A 19823-nucleotide genomic window follows, 5' to 3' on the forward strand; every position below is an offset into this window, starting at 1 on the left:
ATAGCACACTCCGCCACAGATATATAGACAACACACACTACATATCTCTATTTAGCAGCAATCTGTGTTTTTTCTCTTGTTTATTCTTTATGTTTTAAAGGCTATTTCTTCTTTTGGCTAAGGAAAAAAATTCATCTCATTTCATGGAAGTGATGAAAGCTACTATTTGGTTTGTTTTCGCGGCTGGTTTCTTGTTTTTTTTTTTTTTTTTTTTTTTTTTTNGGGTATAATCTATTGAATTTACTAGACTCCAGGGAAAACTTTTAACTTTTTATCAATTTTTCCAGTGATCCTTAACCGTTCCGAAGATATACAGTAACCAGCTGAAATCTGAATCTCATATTTTTCTTTCTATTCACATTTCTGACATTTTTGCCTTTATTTTATAGGCATGTTTCTTTTTTCTTTAGGGAAAAACTTGGGTTTTTAATTTAGAACGATGAACCCATTTTAAGATTTGTTTGAATCTTGAATCGTAGTGGCTGCAGATTTGATTGAACAAATTTATGTTATGTGAGTTAATGTGTTCCTAGAGTTTCGAGTCTTTGTTTCAGTCTTAGAATCATTTATAGAGAAGGGGGAGACTTTCATATCTACAAGGACAGGTAAGGCATTTTATGCATATTCATAAGCCTGATAATCTTCTATCATTTTTCCTTTGTTGCTTTTGGGTCAATTCTCTGCTCAGTGATTTGATGGCTCGTGATTTATTTCAGTGAATGTGCAGAAAATTCTCCACAAAATCTGAGAATACCAGGTACTATTTACTTGTTTAGTTTTCTTGGTGTGATCCATTTAGATGGTGCTGTTTGCTTGTCAAGTGAAAATCTTATTCGGTTACAATTTATATGTTACTTGTTTGCTTGATTTTCATTATAACATAAATGCTATCTTTTTTATTCTGAGAGTCTGATTCGAAATTTAATTTCTTAGTGATTGTGGTTAACTACATCAGGATACAATGATGGTTTGTGTAGAGGAAGGAGTTGTGATATGCACAATCTAGATTGTGTAAACAGCCTTATGAATCTTATGATTATCACACTAACATGAAAAAACTAGGTGATGGTACTGAAATTTGTTGAGATTTTGCAACACGACATTTAACAATTTAGGAATACAAAGATAGCTTATAATGTAGTTTACTTTTTACAATCGGTCAATTTTAAATGTCGCACATTTTTTAAAAACAAAATTTTTAAATAACATCAGATCTATGTGAAAAGTAGGTCCTAGGTTCTATGTATCACTACATAAAAGATTGTTCCATACGTATTCGCATTTCAGATTTTACATGATGGAGTCTTTCATCAAGTAGCACCGAAGTTTCGTCAAAACCTGTACGTGTTGGATTAAATAGCTATTTTTTTTGTCCTATGGAGGGATTGCTGGGAAAATAACCATGGAATGCCTTTTGGATCTATAATGTTAAGGATTCTCTATAGTCTTTGAGTATTTTCATTGTCTTACATATCCAATTGCAACTTACTTCTTGGTTTTCCACGATAAGCGGAAAATAGTTTCAATTTCGATCATGGCACTTTATTGATATGGGATCACACTCATATTTTGAACCGATTCTAGTTTGTCATCCTCGTTCTATGTATGAAATGAGAAGAATGGCCCTAGCTCAACCTAAAAACTAGCTCAAGAAGAAGAATTTTACAAGTCCATATATCCAATTCCTAATGACTTAATCCAACCGATCTGAGACATCTAACACACCCTCCTCATGTCCATGAATGAACATATGGAGTACAAGACGTTATCTGTGGCCCATAGGGTAGTCCAATACATAATAGTGATTTTGAGCTCTGATATCATGTTAATTTGTACATAGATCATGCAATTGAGATCAATTGATATATGAACAAGAAGAATGAAACAGCTGTCGCTCTCAATCGAGAATGAAGTCTTCTGTCAAAAACTCAACTATTTACAAACTGAATTGTTCTATTTATATGTACACAAGAAAGTATAACTGCCTCTAACTAATTAACCAATCATCAACTAACACTTCTTTAGTTGACCAGTCATGAATGAACACCAAGTCAAGCTATATATGTGTGTGTCTCCGCATGAATTCCAGGACTGTGATTAGTATAGAGAAACAAGAGACATGGAATCAAATTTGCAGACACCACGATGATATATGTTGAACACCTACCTGCAAGAGTGAATCATAGTATTTGAACTATAAAGTAACTTCAAGCAATCAATGTCAAAACTTGTTCATGGTATCATAGTAGTTGTCCTTTGACAACAATAAACTTTCACTTTGTGCATTTGCACATGATCAAGAGCTTGTTTCCAACCCTTGAATTTGGATAGTTACTTGTCTTTTAAAAAAGAAAAAAACACATGAATTAATAATCAAATACATAATTTATCAGGTAACTTATTGATCGGGTTTTTCTTACACTGAAAAATCCCCAATAAATAAATCTTTTATACTCGAATAAATGGTAAGTGCACGAGTCAAGTTATAATATAGTGTACAAAGTACATGTATCGTTTCCACAGAGATTGATTAGAGAAATTTACCTCAAGTACACTTTTTTAGTTAATGAAACAATAATTGAATTAATTGACAAATTAGATTTAAATTGAAATAAAATAATTTTACAAACACAATAGTATAAATTAAAATAATAAACAAACGATTGTTAGGATCTCAGTTCATCTACCCATGACTCTTTTCTAATGATTGAATTTTAATTTATAAGCCATACTTTTGACGGGATTCCCTAATTTATCAATATATATACTAAGTCGAGCTATATTAATCTAATTAACAAAATGCAGTAACCAAATGTCCTTGGATTATTTAACAATTGCAATCGCATTAGTGAACCGTGAAATCCTATAGCTTTCGACCTATTGGACTATGTCTATAAACATGTATCCAACCTCGTATGTCTATATGAGTTGTAGATCCACATATTATGTTACTCTATCATGTTATTAATCTCCCATCGGTTTCAGTTATAACACATTTAATCACTTTAAATTTGATCATGCTCCAAAATTGCAAGTATGCTTACAAAACCAAATTCAATCTTAAAAGAGAATTGACAACATAATGTTTGAGGTAAGATCCCCTCAATCCCAACTGAAATAAAAGAGTTGGTGAAAAACGCTGTTAAATTCTTGTTCTTCCCTTGATCTCTTGCTCTCCCTCTTCTCCTTTTGTTGTGGCAGTTGTGTCTTCTTGTGCGTAAAAGTGAAGTATAGCGAATAATCTTTTGTGTATTAGGTTACCATCAGATATAGATGCCTCCAAAAGTCCTCAAAAGTTGAAACAAATTGTGCAGATCTTGTTTTCTTATCGGATCGCGCTAGGGCAGGCAAAATCTACCGCCCTAGTGTGAGCTTCTCAGCGCTGATTCTTCATCTCTTTTAAAGCGCGCCCTCCACGTGTATCTGGACTTGTTTTCATCCTTGGCGCACTGGCATGGACAGATTATACCGCCCTAGCGCAGCCTGCGCACAAATCTCCCCCAACATTCTTGATTTTTCTCCTCTTTCACCACTTTTTCATGCAAATCTACTAACCCATGTGAGAAACGACACAATATGTAAAATATGAATAAAAAAGACCGAAAATAGAACATATTAGAATCAAGCAAGAATGAAACTAACAATGACACAATAAAATATGTAAAAACGACACCTATCACTTATGTTCCTATTGGTCCGTCAGTTTTATCTATTGTCATGTTGAAAGTTCAATGTAATGTGCTGATTAGAAATCTCAAACTCTTTCCTAAGCATCGAGTACAAAGGCTTGTTAGTTTCATCTACAAAGTTGTTTCTAAGAATCCCTTGTCGGTAATGGCATTCTAATGATGACTATTTTACATTAAAGGGCAGTGATAGAAAGATACAGTGGCAAAAGTGACTTGCATATAATATTTATGAACCTGAAAATGCATAAGATATAGATTCAAGGAAAGTATGAGGTGGCTGTGGGATGAAAGAGGGGCTCTTTAGGCATGCGAAGATCTTGCAAGATATGTATGATAGAGATGCAATTACATTAAAAATGTGTCAAAAGAAACCAACATGCCTAAACTGTAAACAAATCTATAAGCAAACTAAATCAAAGAAGAGTCACACCATGTTGGAAAGCTTGGATAGTTAAATATGGGTGCTTCTGCCACAAAGAATAATGGTACTGCGTTGTCGACACCAAAGCCTATGCATGAGAATGTACGAGGACGATTATTCAAGTTTCTAAATACTTGACACAAATTTTTTTCAGAACGCAAGGCAATAACTCTCAATATGCGTTCTCAAAACTATGCCTTAAATGGGCATGAAACTTTAGTTGCAAAAAATGAACTTAAACCATGAAATGTTTGAGTGCATACTCTACATTAATTATTAAAACTTGAAATTATTTTAAATAATAAACTAAGCAAGTTTAGGCACATTAAATGGTAGTAATTAAATATTGTCTATGACTAATTGGTTAGGCGATTTAAACACTGTTTTTATTCCTCTTTTGAGTTTCCATGTATTATCTTTCTCATTTTCCTTGCCAAAAATAGACAAACAATACTTTGAGCGTCAATGATCTTGATTTTTTCTTTTATGGTTCTCTATTAATTTGTTTGTGGATCATGGTGAGGGTTAACATCATTTTGCCTCAGTATAAGAATCCTTAAATCTTGGAGTGAACTGAGATCAAATTTTGTGATGGAATCAAAACATGGCAACACTAAGTCGTTAATGCCTTCACAAATATGTTCCTATCTTGATGTTCAGTTCCTATACATGATGACTTTGGGGAAAAAAGAGATTTTTATGCCTACAATTTGAATGACAATGTACAACGAAACATAAGAGCCATTATTGTTCAAAGAAGCCTCTTCATGAAATACAAATTTGGGGATTAATTTGCTATCTTTGTTAAATAACCTCATCATTTTCCTCTCTTCTCCATCAATACTAGGGATGTAAATGATCGGAGCTCGGCTCGATAAAAGTTTGTTTGTTAATCATATCAAGCCAAGCTCAAGCTCGATTTCGAGATCGAAAATTTAATCAACCAAGCTCAAGCATAAGGATATTCGGCTCGTGAGCTCGTAAACATGTTCGACAATAGGCTCGCAAACATGTTCGATAATAGGCTCGCGAACTCGAGCTTGGCTTGTTTAGGTGGCTTGTAAGCTACGAGCTCGAGCTCGACTTGTTTAGGTGGCTCGTATGCTCGAATTTGGCTCATTTGTTGAGTTGACAAATAAAAATATTAGTACTAATGTCAATAGAAGGAATTGAATACAAAATATAGTTGCAAAAAAGATAAATTTACACCACATAGTCACAATTACATTTATAATCTTACTTACATATCATTATACTAAAATAATTTTTAAAACATAATAAATTAACACCAACTTATTCTTTTTTTCCCAAAAAATTTACATAACCAAGTCATATATACGTTGAGTAACTTTACAAATTATTATCCTAAAATATATTGATTAAAATATAAAATTTATTTGGAACACAGAGAATGAAGTATTAAAGGATTGAAATTATTGCAATGTTATTTATATGGTGATATCAGTGTATGACGAATATTTGTTATCTGAATGCTAGATGTATTATTGTCTGATGTTCAATAATATAATGAGTTTATGTTTTTTTTAGTTGTTATTTTTGTCGTTTTGGTTATTTATGAATGAATTTATATTTTTATGTCTGATTTAAAATTAGTTCATAGATAGATTTAATTTTTAACAAGCTCGAACCAAGCTCAAACTCGAGCTCAATTATATGCTTTATGAGCTCGAAAACAAGCCGAACTCAAGCCAGGCTTGTTAAACATGATAAACAAGCTCGGCTTGATTAACATGATAAACGAGCTTTTAACTAGCCGAGCTCGAGCTTTTCTCAAGCTTAGCAATTTCAATACAAACCGAACTCGAGCATGATAATAGAAGTTCGAATCGAGCTCGAGCCTCAAACAATCTTAAACAAGCCAAGCTCAAGCCTGATACTGTTTGGTTTGGTTTGGATCGTTTACATCCCTTTTCAATACTCTCATATTTCTTTATCAATTAAATTTTTTTAGCCTTCACTCATCTCCAATTCATCTTATTTTCTCTATTTTTTTAAACCTCTTCTTTTTCTAGCTCTCGTCATTAGTCCGTCAAATTTATCTTGATTATCTTCCTTGTGTTTTCAACTCTTGATTTGTCCTCAAAATTCTTCCTAGGGTTCAATGGATAATAGTTAGATGTTTTCCACTATGATAAATGATGATTCTTGATTCGTTCATGTATAAACTCTTTTGCTATTTTGCCACAACTTAATCAACATCTTGAAACTAGCCGTGGTATGAGTAACACCCAATTGTATTTCATCTACGTACATCCCAACAGAGGAAAAACCTCATATCCATTTAGTCGCTTCATTTCATCACAATCATGCAACATTAGAAGTTTCAATGGCATTGAATGCTTTCTCGCCATTAAATTAATTTATCAACCACCTACGTGCTTGCAATATTTTATAAATAATCATGAAGAGTCATAAAATAATCTTCTTAACATGTCATATGATTGCAAATTCTGAAAGTCTTTTTACTGAATTAGAATTTCAATTAATCACAAGAGATGCAATGCATGTATAAAATGTTTCCAAGTCATGCTAGGGTGACGATGTATAAAATTGTAAACTCGTGTCTGTTCTCAACGACGCAACCATTATCCCAGGCAACAGTCAACACTAGTGTTTTATTGACCATATCGCTATTCCATAGGTCCTTCTCACAGACAAAGCCCCTATCTTCGCCTTCCCAAGTTTACCGTAGTATGACTTTGGTATCCAATCAATTATAAATGCTATTCATCGTTCGTCGCCTTTTTCTCATTGAAACTAGATTCTCAATATCTTATCATACCTCCATCTGACCACTAGTAAGTCAAGAATGGATCTAAAGGATAAAGAAGCTTAACATGAAACTATACAACATATAGCTCATGCTCCTCAACACATGCTTGTTTTGCACTTTTAGTCATTGAGTTACCAAAATGCTAACATGGTGTTGCGTATTACTAACATTACACCGACATGACACTAAACATTGTAGTGGTATCTGGTACTGTACTCAGGGGATAAAATGACTAAAAGTGATAAAGAAGTTAAGTTCATGCATTTAAATCTAATTTGGACAAGTTAAAAGACCAAAATCCAATTTAGGCTGACTTACTATTTCCCCTAAATGCATGTGCAAGTAGGACATGTTCATTATATTTGTGTAATGAAATGCTTGTGAAATTTGGTTTTTCAGTCCATTATGTTTGTCTTCTTGCGATTTTAGTCCGCTATATAGTCAAGTTGTAGTATGAGTCTGTTATGTTTACTTTTTCCGGCAATTTTAATCCGATTTTGGCCAGAAAAACCTCTACTCGCCGGAATTTGATGATTTAGAGTTGGAGCTTGCCTATGAGCCATAAAATTTTGGGATCTTTCAAAACGGAAGGAAAATTAATTGTTCAAAAAATATTTCCACCTATTTATATTAAAATCACTATTTTCTAATAATCAAATACTTTAAAACAGATAAAATAGCAAAAAAAGAGGCTGCTTTTTAATCCTTTGAACGATTGCTTTACTCATTTAGGTTAATTGACTTTTTTAAATTATTGTTTTGGAGCATTTAATAGTATGGAAGATAGTAATTTATATAATAAATATGTGAAATAATTTGTGAGCTGTGTAGGAGAATTTTCCCACCAATTTATAATATCTTCAATTTTTATGCCACATAGCAAGATCCGATGACAAATTATCAAATTCTTGAAGTCAAAAGCGGATAAAATTGCCAAAATATTAAACATACATGTTTAAGACTACAATTTGACTATATAGCAGACTAAAATCGCAACGGTGCAAATATAACTGACTAAAAAAATAATTTTACCTAAGTGCTTAATTTGCAATAGTTACTCTATGCTCTAATTAGCTACACAAGTATTGGCATACTGATTCTAAACATATAATCACGTTATCCATATCTCAACTCACATTCTAATGGACACCTTATCATGACAGTTTTAATTTCTCACAAGGCTAGCTACTCCTATTAGTGAACTAGTTATCGTTTTTGGCTTAAACTTTGTTATAAATATGTAAATCTTTCATATATACTAGTATCCGGGTGCACGTTTTGCGTGCTTATGCAATCTATTTTTTGAAACGAAAAAACCCAAAAAAATAAAAATAAATGGTAAAATGAAAAAATATTCAAAAACATGTAGAAATAGAAGATAGAGAACAAATTTGCAAAATGACGTTTTTGTAAATTAATAGGCACTAAAAGGCAATAAATGTACATGAATTGTACAAATGTGATATTTTCGTAAATAAATAGTCATCAAATGACAAAAAAAAGGAGGTTAGTCATACCAACATACCAAACACTCCCTCAAGCTTAATGTTTCAAGCCATTGATATTGAATCAAATACTTTGTCTACTTCAAGAGAAATCGAGCTTATCATGCTATCTAACTCCAATTAAGCTTCAGTCAGCACTCCACATTATGCTCTCCACTTAAATATATTCATATGCCAAAAGTATACTAACATGGTTAACAAACCAAACATTTGATAATAGTTTAATTCTTGCATTTAATATGAACAAGTATGGAACACCAAAAAATGACACTCATAAAAGAGAATGACATAAAAGCATTTTACTTTTAAAGGCAATTATGCAAGAAATATAAATGTGAAGCATTTTTTACTTAAGCTTTGGGACATCCAAGTCTCAAAGGACGTTCAAGCTCCCCAACAAAATGGTTTCCTGGTTTCCTCTTAGGAAGAATATAGAATATTTGAGTTAGAATCTAAAGAAAAATGATTTTAATGAAAAAAACATGAAACTTCTAGTGGAGAGGGATGAAACCCTCGTTACTCTCACTTAGTGCCAACCAAAAAGAGGGAGAAAATGTAATTTATGCTCAAAAGGTTCTAGTTAATGAAGGGAAAGGACCCTAGTTTTAGCCCACCAAGGAACCACGGCCAAAACCGCTGTCAGGTTCGTGCATGTATATTTTTTATGGAACACAGAGAATGGGTCCGTGCCACTTACGTATTTGATATGCTACACAATGCCTTGCTCCATACATCTCCTAATGGTTGCTTGGTGTATGCCTGTTACACAACACATTTACCTTATCACAAAGCCATGGTCGAGGTCGAGCTATGACCATCGTACTGCCTCATTTTTAAAGAAAACGTGTTCTCACTAACATTTTTGTGGTCCCATCTTGGCCATGTATAGGTCCGTACACGCCTGTTTGGGTCCATTCTCAGCACTGGAACGAGAATCACTTCAGAACTTGATCTTTCAGTACGAGTCCCAAAATTAGGAATAGTAAGGTTAAAAATCAAGTTAATTTCCCTTGGCCACGAAGCGCAAAATTTAAACCTTTTGTGCATTCATGATTGAATGGATGTATAGGAAGATTGGACAATAAGTTTATATGACTTCAGATTGCTTTCAATACTAAGAGGAAAGTTTTAAGGGTCAGTCATTGGAACTAGGGGTGGGATCGGGTAGGGACCCGTCCCGTAACTATCATACCCAATCCCCGTCCCGATAAAAATTGAGAATCTTTTTTTCCCCGATCCCGTACCCGACAAGTGTAGGGACCCGAATGTTCGGGATCCCGAACATTCGGGTAGGGATGTGATATCCCAGTACACATGTGTTGATCAACGCAACATATTTATTTCATCAATCAAGAGCTGGAATGAATAGCTAAGGGATAATGACTTCAAAGTCATTACTGAATGGTTGCTTAAAAAATTACCTTGGCTACACTTATTGTTTGTTGCTCCATAGCTTCATGAATGGTTGCCCTGTCATGTTCCCTCGTACGTACTAGCAATTAGCAAATAGTTGCTAGTAGGAACCTTGAGTACAATTATATTGTGAACAATAATATATTCAACAGAATTTCGCAATTAATGCACATGTATCTAATCAAACCAAAATGAATCAAATAAAAAGAAAGAAAGTTTGTTTCGTAGTACTCATCGGTGCGAAAATCGGTTTAAATGGAGAAAATGACACTGAAATTGAAATTTCAGAATAGTCATTAGATATTAAATTGAAACAAAGTGACAAAGAAGCTGACATTCACATAAGTGCTTAAATAAATTCTTGGTTAATCAAAAAAAATCCAAAATAAAAAGTTCACATATCAAGCCAATGTCACATTAAATCACCACATCAACCATTTATTTTTCTACCATGGGGTCTTTGGAGTTTACACTTGAAGAAGATGCATTACTTTGTTGTGGGCATGAGCGTGCCTACAAAAACAACAAATATACTATAATCACAATATATAACAAGATTAAAATTTACAATTAAAAAACTAAAGTAAGATGAACAAACTAAGGGATAGCTAGAAATACAACAATTACATAAAACTATAAATAGATACCAAGCACCAACTTACCCAATTCCAACTTACTGAGCCACATTCCTCTCCATGAATGTCAATGACTAAAATAAATAGATGCACTTATGTTAAAAATAACTTAATTTGTAAATGTCAATTTATCTTTTGATGCAGAAAATAATGATAGACAAAGAATCAAAGTACTCATAAAAATTACTAAACAAGTTAAATATTGACTTACTTGTGACAACCTCTTCACAATCCTTATAAAAGTTGAATTCTGTATAAATTAATTTCTTCACCTCTAAGCCAATCACTAGTATACACTAGTGCCTCCACCATTTTGGGATGCAACGATGCCCTAAATGGATCCACAACCCTCCTCCCAAGGCTAAAAGCATTCTCGCTAGTAACAGTAGATGAAGGGATTGAAAAAATATCCTTGGCAATCTTAGAAAAGATTGGAAATGTTGTTGTATTCCCTTTCCTCCATTCCAAAATATCGAAGCTTGAGCTCCATTTCACAAAAGGATCCGATAAATACTTGTCCACCTCGTTGCTTATTTCTGTTTGCCTTTGAGTTTTTCTAACTTGAGCCATTTTCAGATGATAGTTCAATTTAACAGGATCATTCTTACACATTTCCATCAAATCTTTGTCTACATCACCATCATCAATCCCGTTAATATGATCTAAAGGAGAATTACCTTTGTATGCATCATACAACTCCATTAGACAATTCTTTAAACCATCGACAAAGGATTGTGTTTTAGTAGCATCCAATTTCATATCTCCCAAGTGGATCCCAATCATTTGAAGTTTATAACGAGGATCTAGAATGTGACCTAGGAAAACAAGCTTGTTCACCTTCTCAAGATCACCCCAGTACTTCTTGAACTTACTCTCCATTCTCTTAGCAACTTCTTGCAATGAAGGATCTGTAGTGTCGAGTATTGTCTCATCAATGATTGTCCTCATTGCAACTATTTCCTCCCAAATCAAGGGTGATGTAGTTTTCTTGGTAGCACTAAGTTGCAATGTAGTATCATGAAACCTCTTGAGAAAATTCACAAAGACTTGTACCTTCTCCCAATCTTTTTTCGTAGGAGGTCCCACTCTTTTTTTTTCTCTGAACCTTCTACCTCTTCAAAGTATTCAACAAATTGTGCATTCTCTGTCATCCTATCAAAAACTTTCTTAAACTTGTATGCAACAGAAAGCATTGTATAGGTGGAATTCCACCTAGTAGGCACATCCATTGGAACAGTCGACATTTTATCCATCTTCAATAGGATAGCACACTCCCTAAATTGGTCCAACCGTGCCCCGGAAGAGTGAATATACTTCACACAGTTTCTAATGGACTCAACTGACTCATTAAGAAACTTCAACCCACTCTTGACAATCAAATTTATAATATGACAACACCATCTCAAATGCAAGTACTTACCATCAAATAATAGAGTGCCCATTTCCTTTAGCCTCTTTCTCATGTACTCTACCGCTTTATCGTTCGTGCTCGCATTATCAACTGTTATAGCGAAAACTTTATCTATCTCCCAGACTCTTAAACATGTTTCTAAAACTTTGCCAATGTCGTCTCCTTTGTGAGAGGCAATCTTGGTAAAATTTATTATTCGCTTATGCAACTTCCAATCATTGTCCAAGAAATGAGCAGTAATTACCATATAGTTGATATTTTGGACCTACTGATACTTACCCTTTGATCACCAATTACACTCTTTATCTTGGCCATCTCCGCTGAATATAAATCCCATACAAGAGCTGCAATTTTCTTTCGGTTGGGAATCTTGAATCGAGGTTGAGCTTCCTTCATCATCTCTACAAACCCCGTCCCTTCCACAACCCTAAACGGCATTTCATCTTTAACAACAAATGTAACAACCTTATCTTCAAGTTTTTTTTGGCTAAAGATGTGAGGTGTCAAAACATTATTCATGGACGACTGTGTTAATATCGGTTGAGAAGAACCTGACTTCACCGCGTTATGAGGATTCTTTTTTTTTTTCTTTACATGCCCATCAATGCCATTATTCCCATGTGTTCTGCTATGAGCAGGAACTTCAGTTTTGCAATAATTACAAACGGCAACAACAACAATGACCTCATTTTTGTAATTTCTCCTTATAATTTTCTTGGCGTGTGACCACACATTCGCTACTTTTTTTCTTTTGGCTCCAATATCTACTACTTCCTCATGAATGATTGGTGTTTTGAATGGAGATAGTGTTTGAGGTTGAGTGGTGGAAAGAACACTGCCACTTCCACTTGATTCATCCATGTGCACCTAATTAATAAAAAATGACAAATATTAGTAATCATAGTACATTATATTCCAATAATAAGAAATATAATTACCAAATAATAGTAATCTCAATGAACAATCAAGGTGTCACTTAGATTTGTTGAGAATTCCTTGCATCTATCCAATGAACACAAACTTCAAAAATATCCGTGTATATATGATATATGGGACCATGCTTTTTGGAAAAAAAGGTAACATTTAAACCATATGGACTCTCTTCATCCTCAATTAGTTGCTGAAAAATTAAATAATATTACAAGAAAAGGACCTTTACTCTCGGAGCCATATGAAGTGTATTTCCAACCCATGAACAAGTTCTATCTACTCCTCACTTCTACGCATTTAACAAAAAATAATTAAAAGTATGGATATTAATCAGCAAATTAAAAACACCACAGTAAAAAATTTTTAAACAATGGCTGGAAATCGCAAGGATAACAGGGAAAACATTAGGGCTTCGACTTCTCAACAACAAACCACTAAATAAAAAAGAAATCGAGAGACACACTCACCGAAAATGGAGGAAAAACTCGCGCACGAAAAAAGACTTAACAGGCTCTCACTCGCGCTAGTTCTTCCAATCTGAGGCAGGGAAGGAGGCGCAAGGTTAGGGGAACAAGGTTGTTGGCTACTGCGCTCCGATCTCCGGTGGCCGGACAACACGCAATGGTGGTTGGAGTCGGGACGCAGAAAACTGACGGGATTAGGAGAAGGATTAAGAGATTGGGGATTTGGGGTTTCACTCTCCCTATCTCATATGTACGTATTGTGTAATATGGAATTATGGATAGGTAATAATTAACAATAATATAAAATTTAATAACATTTTTTCGGGTCGGGACGGGAATCCCGTCGGGAGGAAATTATATACCCTACTCTTCTCCCGAAATAAATCGGGACGGGAAAAATCCCGAACTTGCGGGTCGGGAAATAAGCGGGTCGGGAATTTTGCGGGAAGGGAATCGGGTAGGGTCGGGAATTTCGGGTTTTTTGCCGGCCCTAATTGGAACTATAAGACATGGAAGTCAGAGTTGGAGAAAGAAAATCTAACATTTTCGAAAGATTAATGTATCTAATCAATATGCCAATTTGGACGTAATGTGTGGTTACACATGAATAAATCAAATTAGAAACAAACTTTGTGAAGAAACTGTTGGGATAGAACCACAGAAGATAAGGTTATTTGATAATTGCTTCTGCAAGTCGAACATCGACCAATAAATAATTCTGTGAGATAGTGTAGAGATATAAAAAGATGGCTTGAAGGAGATAGAAACCAACGCACGTGATTTTGGATCAGTCTGACGTCAATGATGATTGATGACTTTAGCATTGTAAGTTTGTGTTATGAACATTAAAACATAATTATACTACTTTGATCTTAAATAGAATACGGACTTACAACTTCTTGATTGATAGTTACGAATATGTGGACCTCAACATGCGTCATGTTAACCATTACTTATCTCATTTTGATTCTAATATGCCAAATGGGTTGCTGTATTATATAGGCGAAGTGTGGATCTAAAGAACGTATGGTATATGCATGTATATTTGAAAATAAGAATATATGGTATGTTGGCAAACTTTTGCCGGTTAGTTTTGAGTTGGTTTTTTTTATTACTGATCATAACCGTTCTTGTATGTCCTACTTAAATGTTTTTTTGGCAAACATTTACTGGTTGGTTTTGAGTTGGTTTTTTTTTATTATCCACCATAACCGTCGTATGTCCAACTTAAATGTTTTTTTTTTCAAAGGACTTAGCTGTGTTGACTGTTATAAGTCCAAAGGCATGAAATCGACGATTGAATCTGTATAATAATATGTGTTTTGAAGAGAAGGGATTGAGAGAGTCACTTTTGTAATTAATTTATTGCCCACGTGATTATTTGTTGAAAGAATGATATAACTTTTGCTTAATGGTTTTGAGGTATGTCTGTGTGAGCCTATTTAGCGTAGGATTTTAGCTTGCAATAATGTGATAATTTGTGTCATATTTTTTATGCATTTTTGACATGTCCTGGCTTTTGTATGATTCAATCTTGTATTTTGTTATGAATCAAACGGGCATGCGTTGAAAAGAAATATCATTCACAGGTAAGTTATCATTCACCATTTCATGCTTGGATCATATTGTTTGTTAGTCTATATTTTCTATTTATTTTTGTACAAGAAACAAAATTCATTGACAAATTTAAAATGTATGAACGAATGATTAGGCATAGTTCTGAGCTCTAACCTGTCTTACGGAAAGAGAAAATTAACACCCAATTGGATTCCTAATCTCCACATGAATAGAGATATATAAAGAAATCAAGTTCTTTGAACATCATTATATACGAGGCTTAGATGTTGCTCCACAAGTTGCTGTACATCCATTTCATAATTTGTATTTGTAGAAGGACCAAGAGTTGTTAACATGAAAAAGTTGGTTTGCAGTCTAGAATCCCAGTACCAGGTGCTTGAAATGGAGACATTTGAACAAAAACTCCATGATCTTTCGACAAAGGTAATGCAGCTTGTTTTTCTAAGAGAAGTATTCAAGAAATCTATAAATTATTAGAAAATTTCTCAGTTATGTGGCCTGATATTGAATAACCAGAGCCACTGTGACATGATTGATAAAGTTTTTTCCCCTTTGCCTATGTAGCGGTGTGATTTCTTGATTTGTGAGATTCGACAGATGGTTTTTAGGGTATGGAGTTTTAACATGATTGGGTGGAGTTGAGCCTTTGCAGAAGGGTGCCGAAGGATGAAAGCAATCGGCAAATAAATGGAAGATGAAAGAGATTTAAAGTGGCATCCTCCAATGACATGTTTCAGTTGGTTGTGTCCTGAACCCAGTCAGCGGCACACATGAGTAAACCCGACCTGTCCCTAACATGGAATACTTTCTGTTATCATGTAGTCAGGTGTGTGCTTCCTCATAGTATACTTCGAGGAATGGATTATGAGATTGGAACCTATTTCCAGCTTCCATGTATCTTGGGATTGATTCATTGCATCATAAGATATATCTTCTTTGTCCTTTTCTTTTTCTTTTCTTTTCCTCTCTTTTGCTTCCATTACCAATTATTTTCATCTTTGTATCATTTTCATGGCTTGATGAAGCTCTCTCTTTTTTTTTTTTNACTATATACACTCCATTTTATGAATATATTTTTATTTTTAAATTAGAGTGTAAATAATATTAACTGGATTATAATAATAACCATTTATTTATTTTTTTCTATGAAATTTATTTTATTGATAAAAAAATGTATGGTTGCAAACTCGATTAAGGTTGAGATTAAGGGAGTTTCTTATATGAATGAATAGCCTCTTCATAGAAAAATAAGACAGAAACCTATACTTGCTGAACCCACTATACATCTGGACACCACCCCCAAAGCGTCCTGTAAAATACAACATTGATGCAACCTTCTTTGAATACATAGGCCGCGGGTATAGGCATAGTGGTGCGTGACGAGGAGGGAAAATTCATTATGGCAAGAATAACTTTGATGAAAGAACTACGATACATCAAAGAAAGAGAAGATATAAGCTTGCTCGAAGCCCTGTCATGGATACGCAACACAGATTTCACAACTGTCCTCTTCAAGGTAGACACACAACTAGTCTTTCAAGCAAAGCTGTGAAGGCAACAAATGCGGATTTGGCTATGTTCGGAATCATTATCGAGCAATGTCGAGAAATATTATCAGTAAACCCAAATTTCTCTGTTCATCTTGTTCGTAGACTAGCAAATGAGATTGTTTATATGTTAATTAAACATTCTCGTTTTTATGCTAGTATTTTTGTTTGGTTGGAAACACCAATGTATTGGTGATCTTTTGAATATTTATTCTGCTATTTTTAATTCTGAATGAATGGATATTTTATGTTTCAAAAGAGATTAATGATTTTTTTGGTAATAATCTAATGTTAATAAATACAAAGATTTAGTACAAGATTTTTTCCCACATAAAAGGTAAGCCCAATACGTAAATTGGTCCAGGTCCATATCCAGATCTGGATCCGGCCCCTTTTTCATCTATACGTCTATCTTGCTCCGTCTATATATATATCTATATCTATATATAGTAACGTTCGTTCGCCCTTCGCTTGATCTTCCTAAGAAATCTCAGAATTCGCAGATTGTCTCGAAATCCCTTTGTAAGTATGAAATCTGAAACTCATATTCACCAAATTTTTGTTCGATTCGGGGACCCTAAAATCGCCACCCGTTCCATGATTTTCCGAAACCCCAGCCCTAATTTTACACTCCGACACCTGAAATCTTCCCTTTTTCCTGGAGCTTCGGTGCCTCCGGAATCCCTTTTCTTCACTCTAAATGGCAAGCTCTTGTCAGACGCCACGCCCCTCTTTCCGAGTTCTGGAATCGTCCCTTTGTCAACTCTCACCGCCAATTTCCGGTTATGCGGCGGCGGAGGAGATGGAGGAGCCACCGGGGCAGAGTCTCGAGACTGCTATCTGAATATGTACGCCGTGAAGAAGCCGGATAAGGTGGACCCGAATGAGTTGCGTCTCTCCAAATGGGTTAACTGTAGTTTATCCAACGAGCCGCTGAGGCACCCTGTAGTTATTGATAAATTGGGGAATTTGTTCAATAAGGAGGCTTTAGTCGAGGGGCTGCTTTCGAAAAATTTGCCCAAGGAGCTTGGGTATATCAAGGGTTTGAAGGATATGATCGCGGTTGAGCTGGTGCAGATACCTGGGGTCAGGGGTGTTGATGGGGCCGTGAAATTCCAATGCCCGATTTCGGGCCTAGAATTCAACGGGAAATACAAGTTTTTTGCCATAAAAAGTTGTGGGCATGTTTTGAGCGCAAAGAGTTTGAAGGAGGTGAAGTCGTCGGCTTGTTTGGTTTGTCATAAAGAGTTTACAGAGAATGATGAAATTGTCATCAATGGGAGTGAAGATGAGGTAACTGCTTTGTGGGAGAAGATGAAGGAGGAGAAAGCTAAAAAGGATCATGGCAAGAAATCGAAGAAGGTGACCAATGTGAATGAGGAGGAGAAGCCGGGGCAGTTGACCGAGAATGGGAAGAAACATAGGATCGAATTAGTGAAAGGGGATGGCAATGGACTGTCTAAGAAGTTTAAGGCTACGGATACAATGCCCGCAAACGCAACCAAGGCGGTGTATGAATCGATTTTCACTTCAGCTAAGAAGTCAAATTTCAAGGAGACTTATAGCTGCAGATCATTGCCACTCGGTCGGAACTGATGAGAAAGTGCATGTGGGGTCGATTTATGGTCTTCGATTGCTGTATTGTATATCTTGAAACTGTGAATGCTTTAGCAGATAAATATTTGATTTCAGACACTTTTTTTTAGCAGTATGCTGTTTGCTGTGATTTTGTAAGGATAGTGTGTTATCTCAATCATGGACTTGGCGCTTTCACGGGCTTTTCGCACGCACCTTTATCCATATCATCATCTCATCTCTGGAAGTAGTTTCTTTCGTCTTTCACAACACCGGAATTGATCTCCAAGCTTAATTACTTGGGTTCCTTGTGTATTAGCACTCAAGAAATACGTCACTTCCAAGGGTAGGAGGACTCAGAGCTTGGTGGACCTAGGTTTAGATGTTAGAGATGATGAAAGAAATCAATTTTAGGGGTGAGATAATACTAAGATTAATGACATAAGAAAACCCATGAGGTCTATAGGCTCAAGATTGAGGATATCACATAATCATTACATATGGATCCTACTGACTTCATTTGGTTGGTGTGGCATTGAGAGGATTTTTTTTCTTGAAAATGTTGCTTCTTTCCATATATTTCTTATTTCAATCATCCGGTTTACTCCATAATATAAATATAATGAAATCAACACATCTTTGAAGGACATGTAATTCTTCCGTTTGAAAAAATGTTACCTTTGATTGTTACCGGATCCGACCAGTTTCGGATTTTCAGGTGATGAAATCGAAATAATCCTTTTTAATATCGTATTGACTGGACCAGATTAAAACCAAATTGGAATCAGCTTTTTTTTTAAAAAAAAAAAAACCATTATGTATCTAAATAAATTAGATATAAGTTTTATGTTAATTTTTTTTTAAAAAAAACCATTATGTATCTAAATAAATTAGATATTGTTGAAATTTAATATTTTAATATTGAATATTTGAATATTGAATGTTGAATATTTGAATGTTTAAAATTAGGTAAAATTTGGTGTTAAATATAGAAATTTGTGTGTGTTGATGAAGGAAATGATGTAATTTATTTTTGGATTATTTTTAAAGATTTTCTATAAATAGATCTCTCATTTGTGAAGAAAATCACAATTGAGTTGAGAGAAAAATATTATAAAGTGTGTAGTGTGATAATTTTGAGAGTTTGAGAGTTTTACTTTTTACCGTAAATTTTTACTTTTTCACAACACGTTATCAGAACGAAGCTCTAAAAGTCCTTCAAATTTTTCCAAGCTCCAAAACAGAAGAAAAAGATAACAAAAGTAATAATATTTATTTTACTGTTTATTTATTTATTGTGTATATACTTAATATATAATATAATGTTATAATAAAATAAATTTTTCAAAAACTTGTTATAAATCCTGGGAGGATGCTAAGACGACATCCCACACTTCCAGTAAGGGATACAACAAATATAAAAGTTTATAAGGTTTTTAGATAAAATATCTTATGACACCTCATTATAATATTGTGATATGATATACATAATTATTTAAAACATTACTAATACTATATACACCATATTATTACCATAAAATTATACAAATACATACATTTATTTTCTTGTACACCAACGGTCATAAACGGTAACAAAACGGCTAGTTTTTGCTCTATAAATATGATCTCACAAACACATTCAATCACTCCAACTTTCTCTTCTTCTCTNCTAGTATCACCATGTCAAACTTGACAAAGTTCGAATTGTTGCACTCGACATTACGGAGAAAAATTATATGACATAGACTCTCGATGTAGAAATGCATCTTGAGTCATTGGATCTAAGCGAGACCATTAAAGAAAATGGTATATCTTCATCACAAGAAAAAGCAAAAGCTATAATATTTTTGCGTCGACATCT

At 34.4% G+C, this 19823-nt stretch overlaps 1 protein-coding gene and 1 long non-coding RNA gene across 2 annotated transcripts; both read left to right on the forward strand.

The window, feature by feature from the left end:
* The first annotated feature begins 219 nt into the window (after nt 1–219).
* LOC140962504 (uncharacterized) lies at nt 220–15935 on the forward strand. The gene is made up of 3 exons (XR_012172560.1): nt 220–757; nt 15194–15263; nt 15405–15935. It is a non-coding gene; the product is annotated as an uncharacterized lncRNA (long non-coding RNA).
* Nucleotides 15936–16830: 895 nt separating this feature from the next.
* LOC140963602 (uncharacterized) lies at nt 16831–18160 on the forward strand. Its single transcript, XM_073422991.1, has one exon. The coding sequence runs from the start codon at nt 16916–16918 to the stop codon at nt 17981–17983; it is 1068 nt and encodes a 355-aa protein (XP_073279092.1). The 5' UTR covers nt 16831–16915; the 3' UTR covers nt 17984–18160.
* The last annotated feature ends 1663 nt before the right edge of the window (nt 18161–19823 follow it).

Source organism: Primulina huaijiensis, chromosome 17 (genome assembly GCF_012295235.1).
Source record: "Primulina huaijiensis isolate GDHJ02 chromosome 17, ASM1229523v2, whole genome shotgun sequence".
NCBI classification, from domain to species: domain Eukaryota; kingdom Viridiplantae; phylum Streptophyta; class Magnoliopsida; order Lamiales; family Gesneriaceae; genus Primulina; species Primulina huaijiensis.

Bases quoted from the DNA above. Each gene is read 5' to 3' on its own strand.
- LOC140963602 (XM_073422991.1), top strand. From the start codon at position 16,916: ATGAAATCTGAAACTCATATTCACCAAATTTTTGTTCGATTCGGGGAC.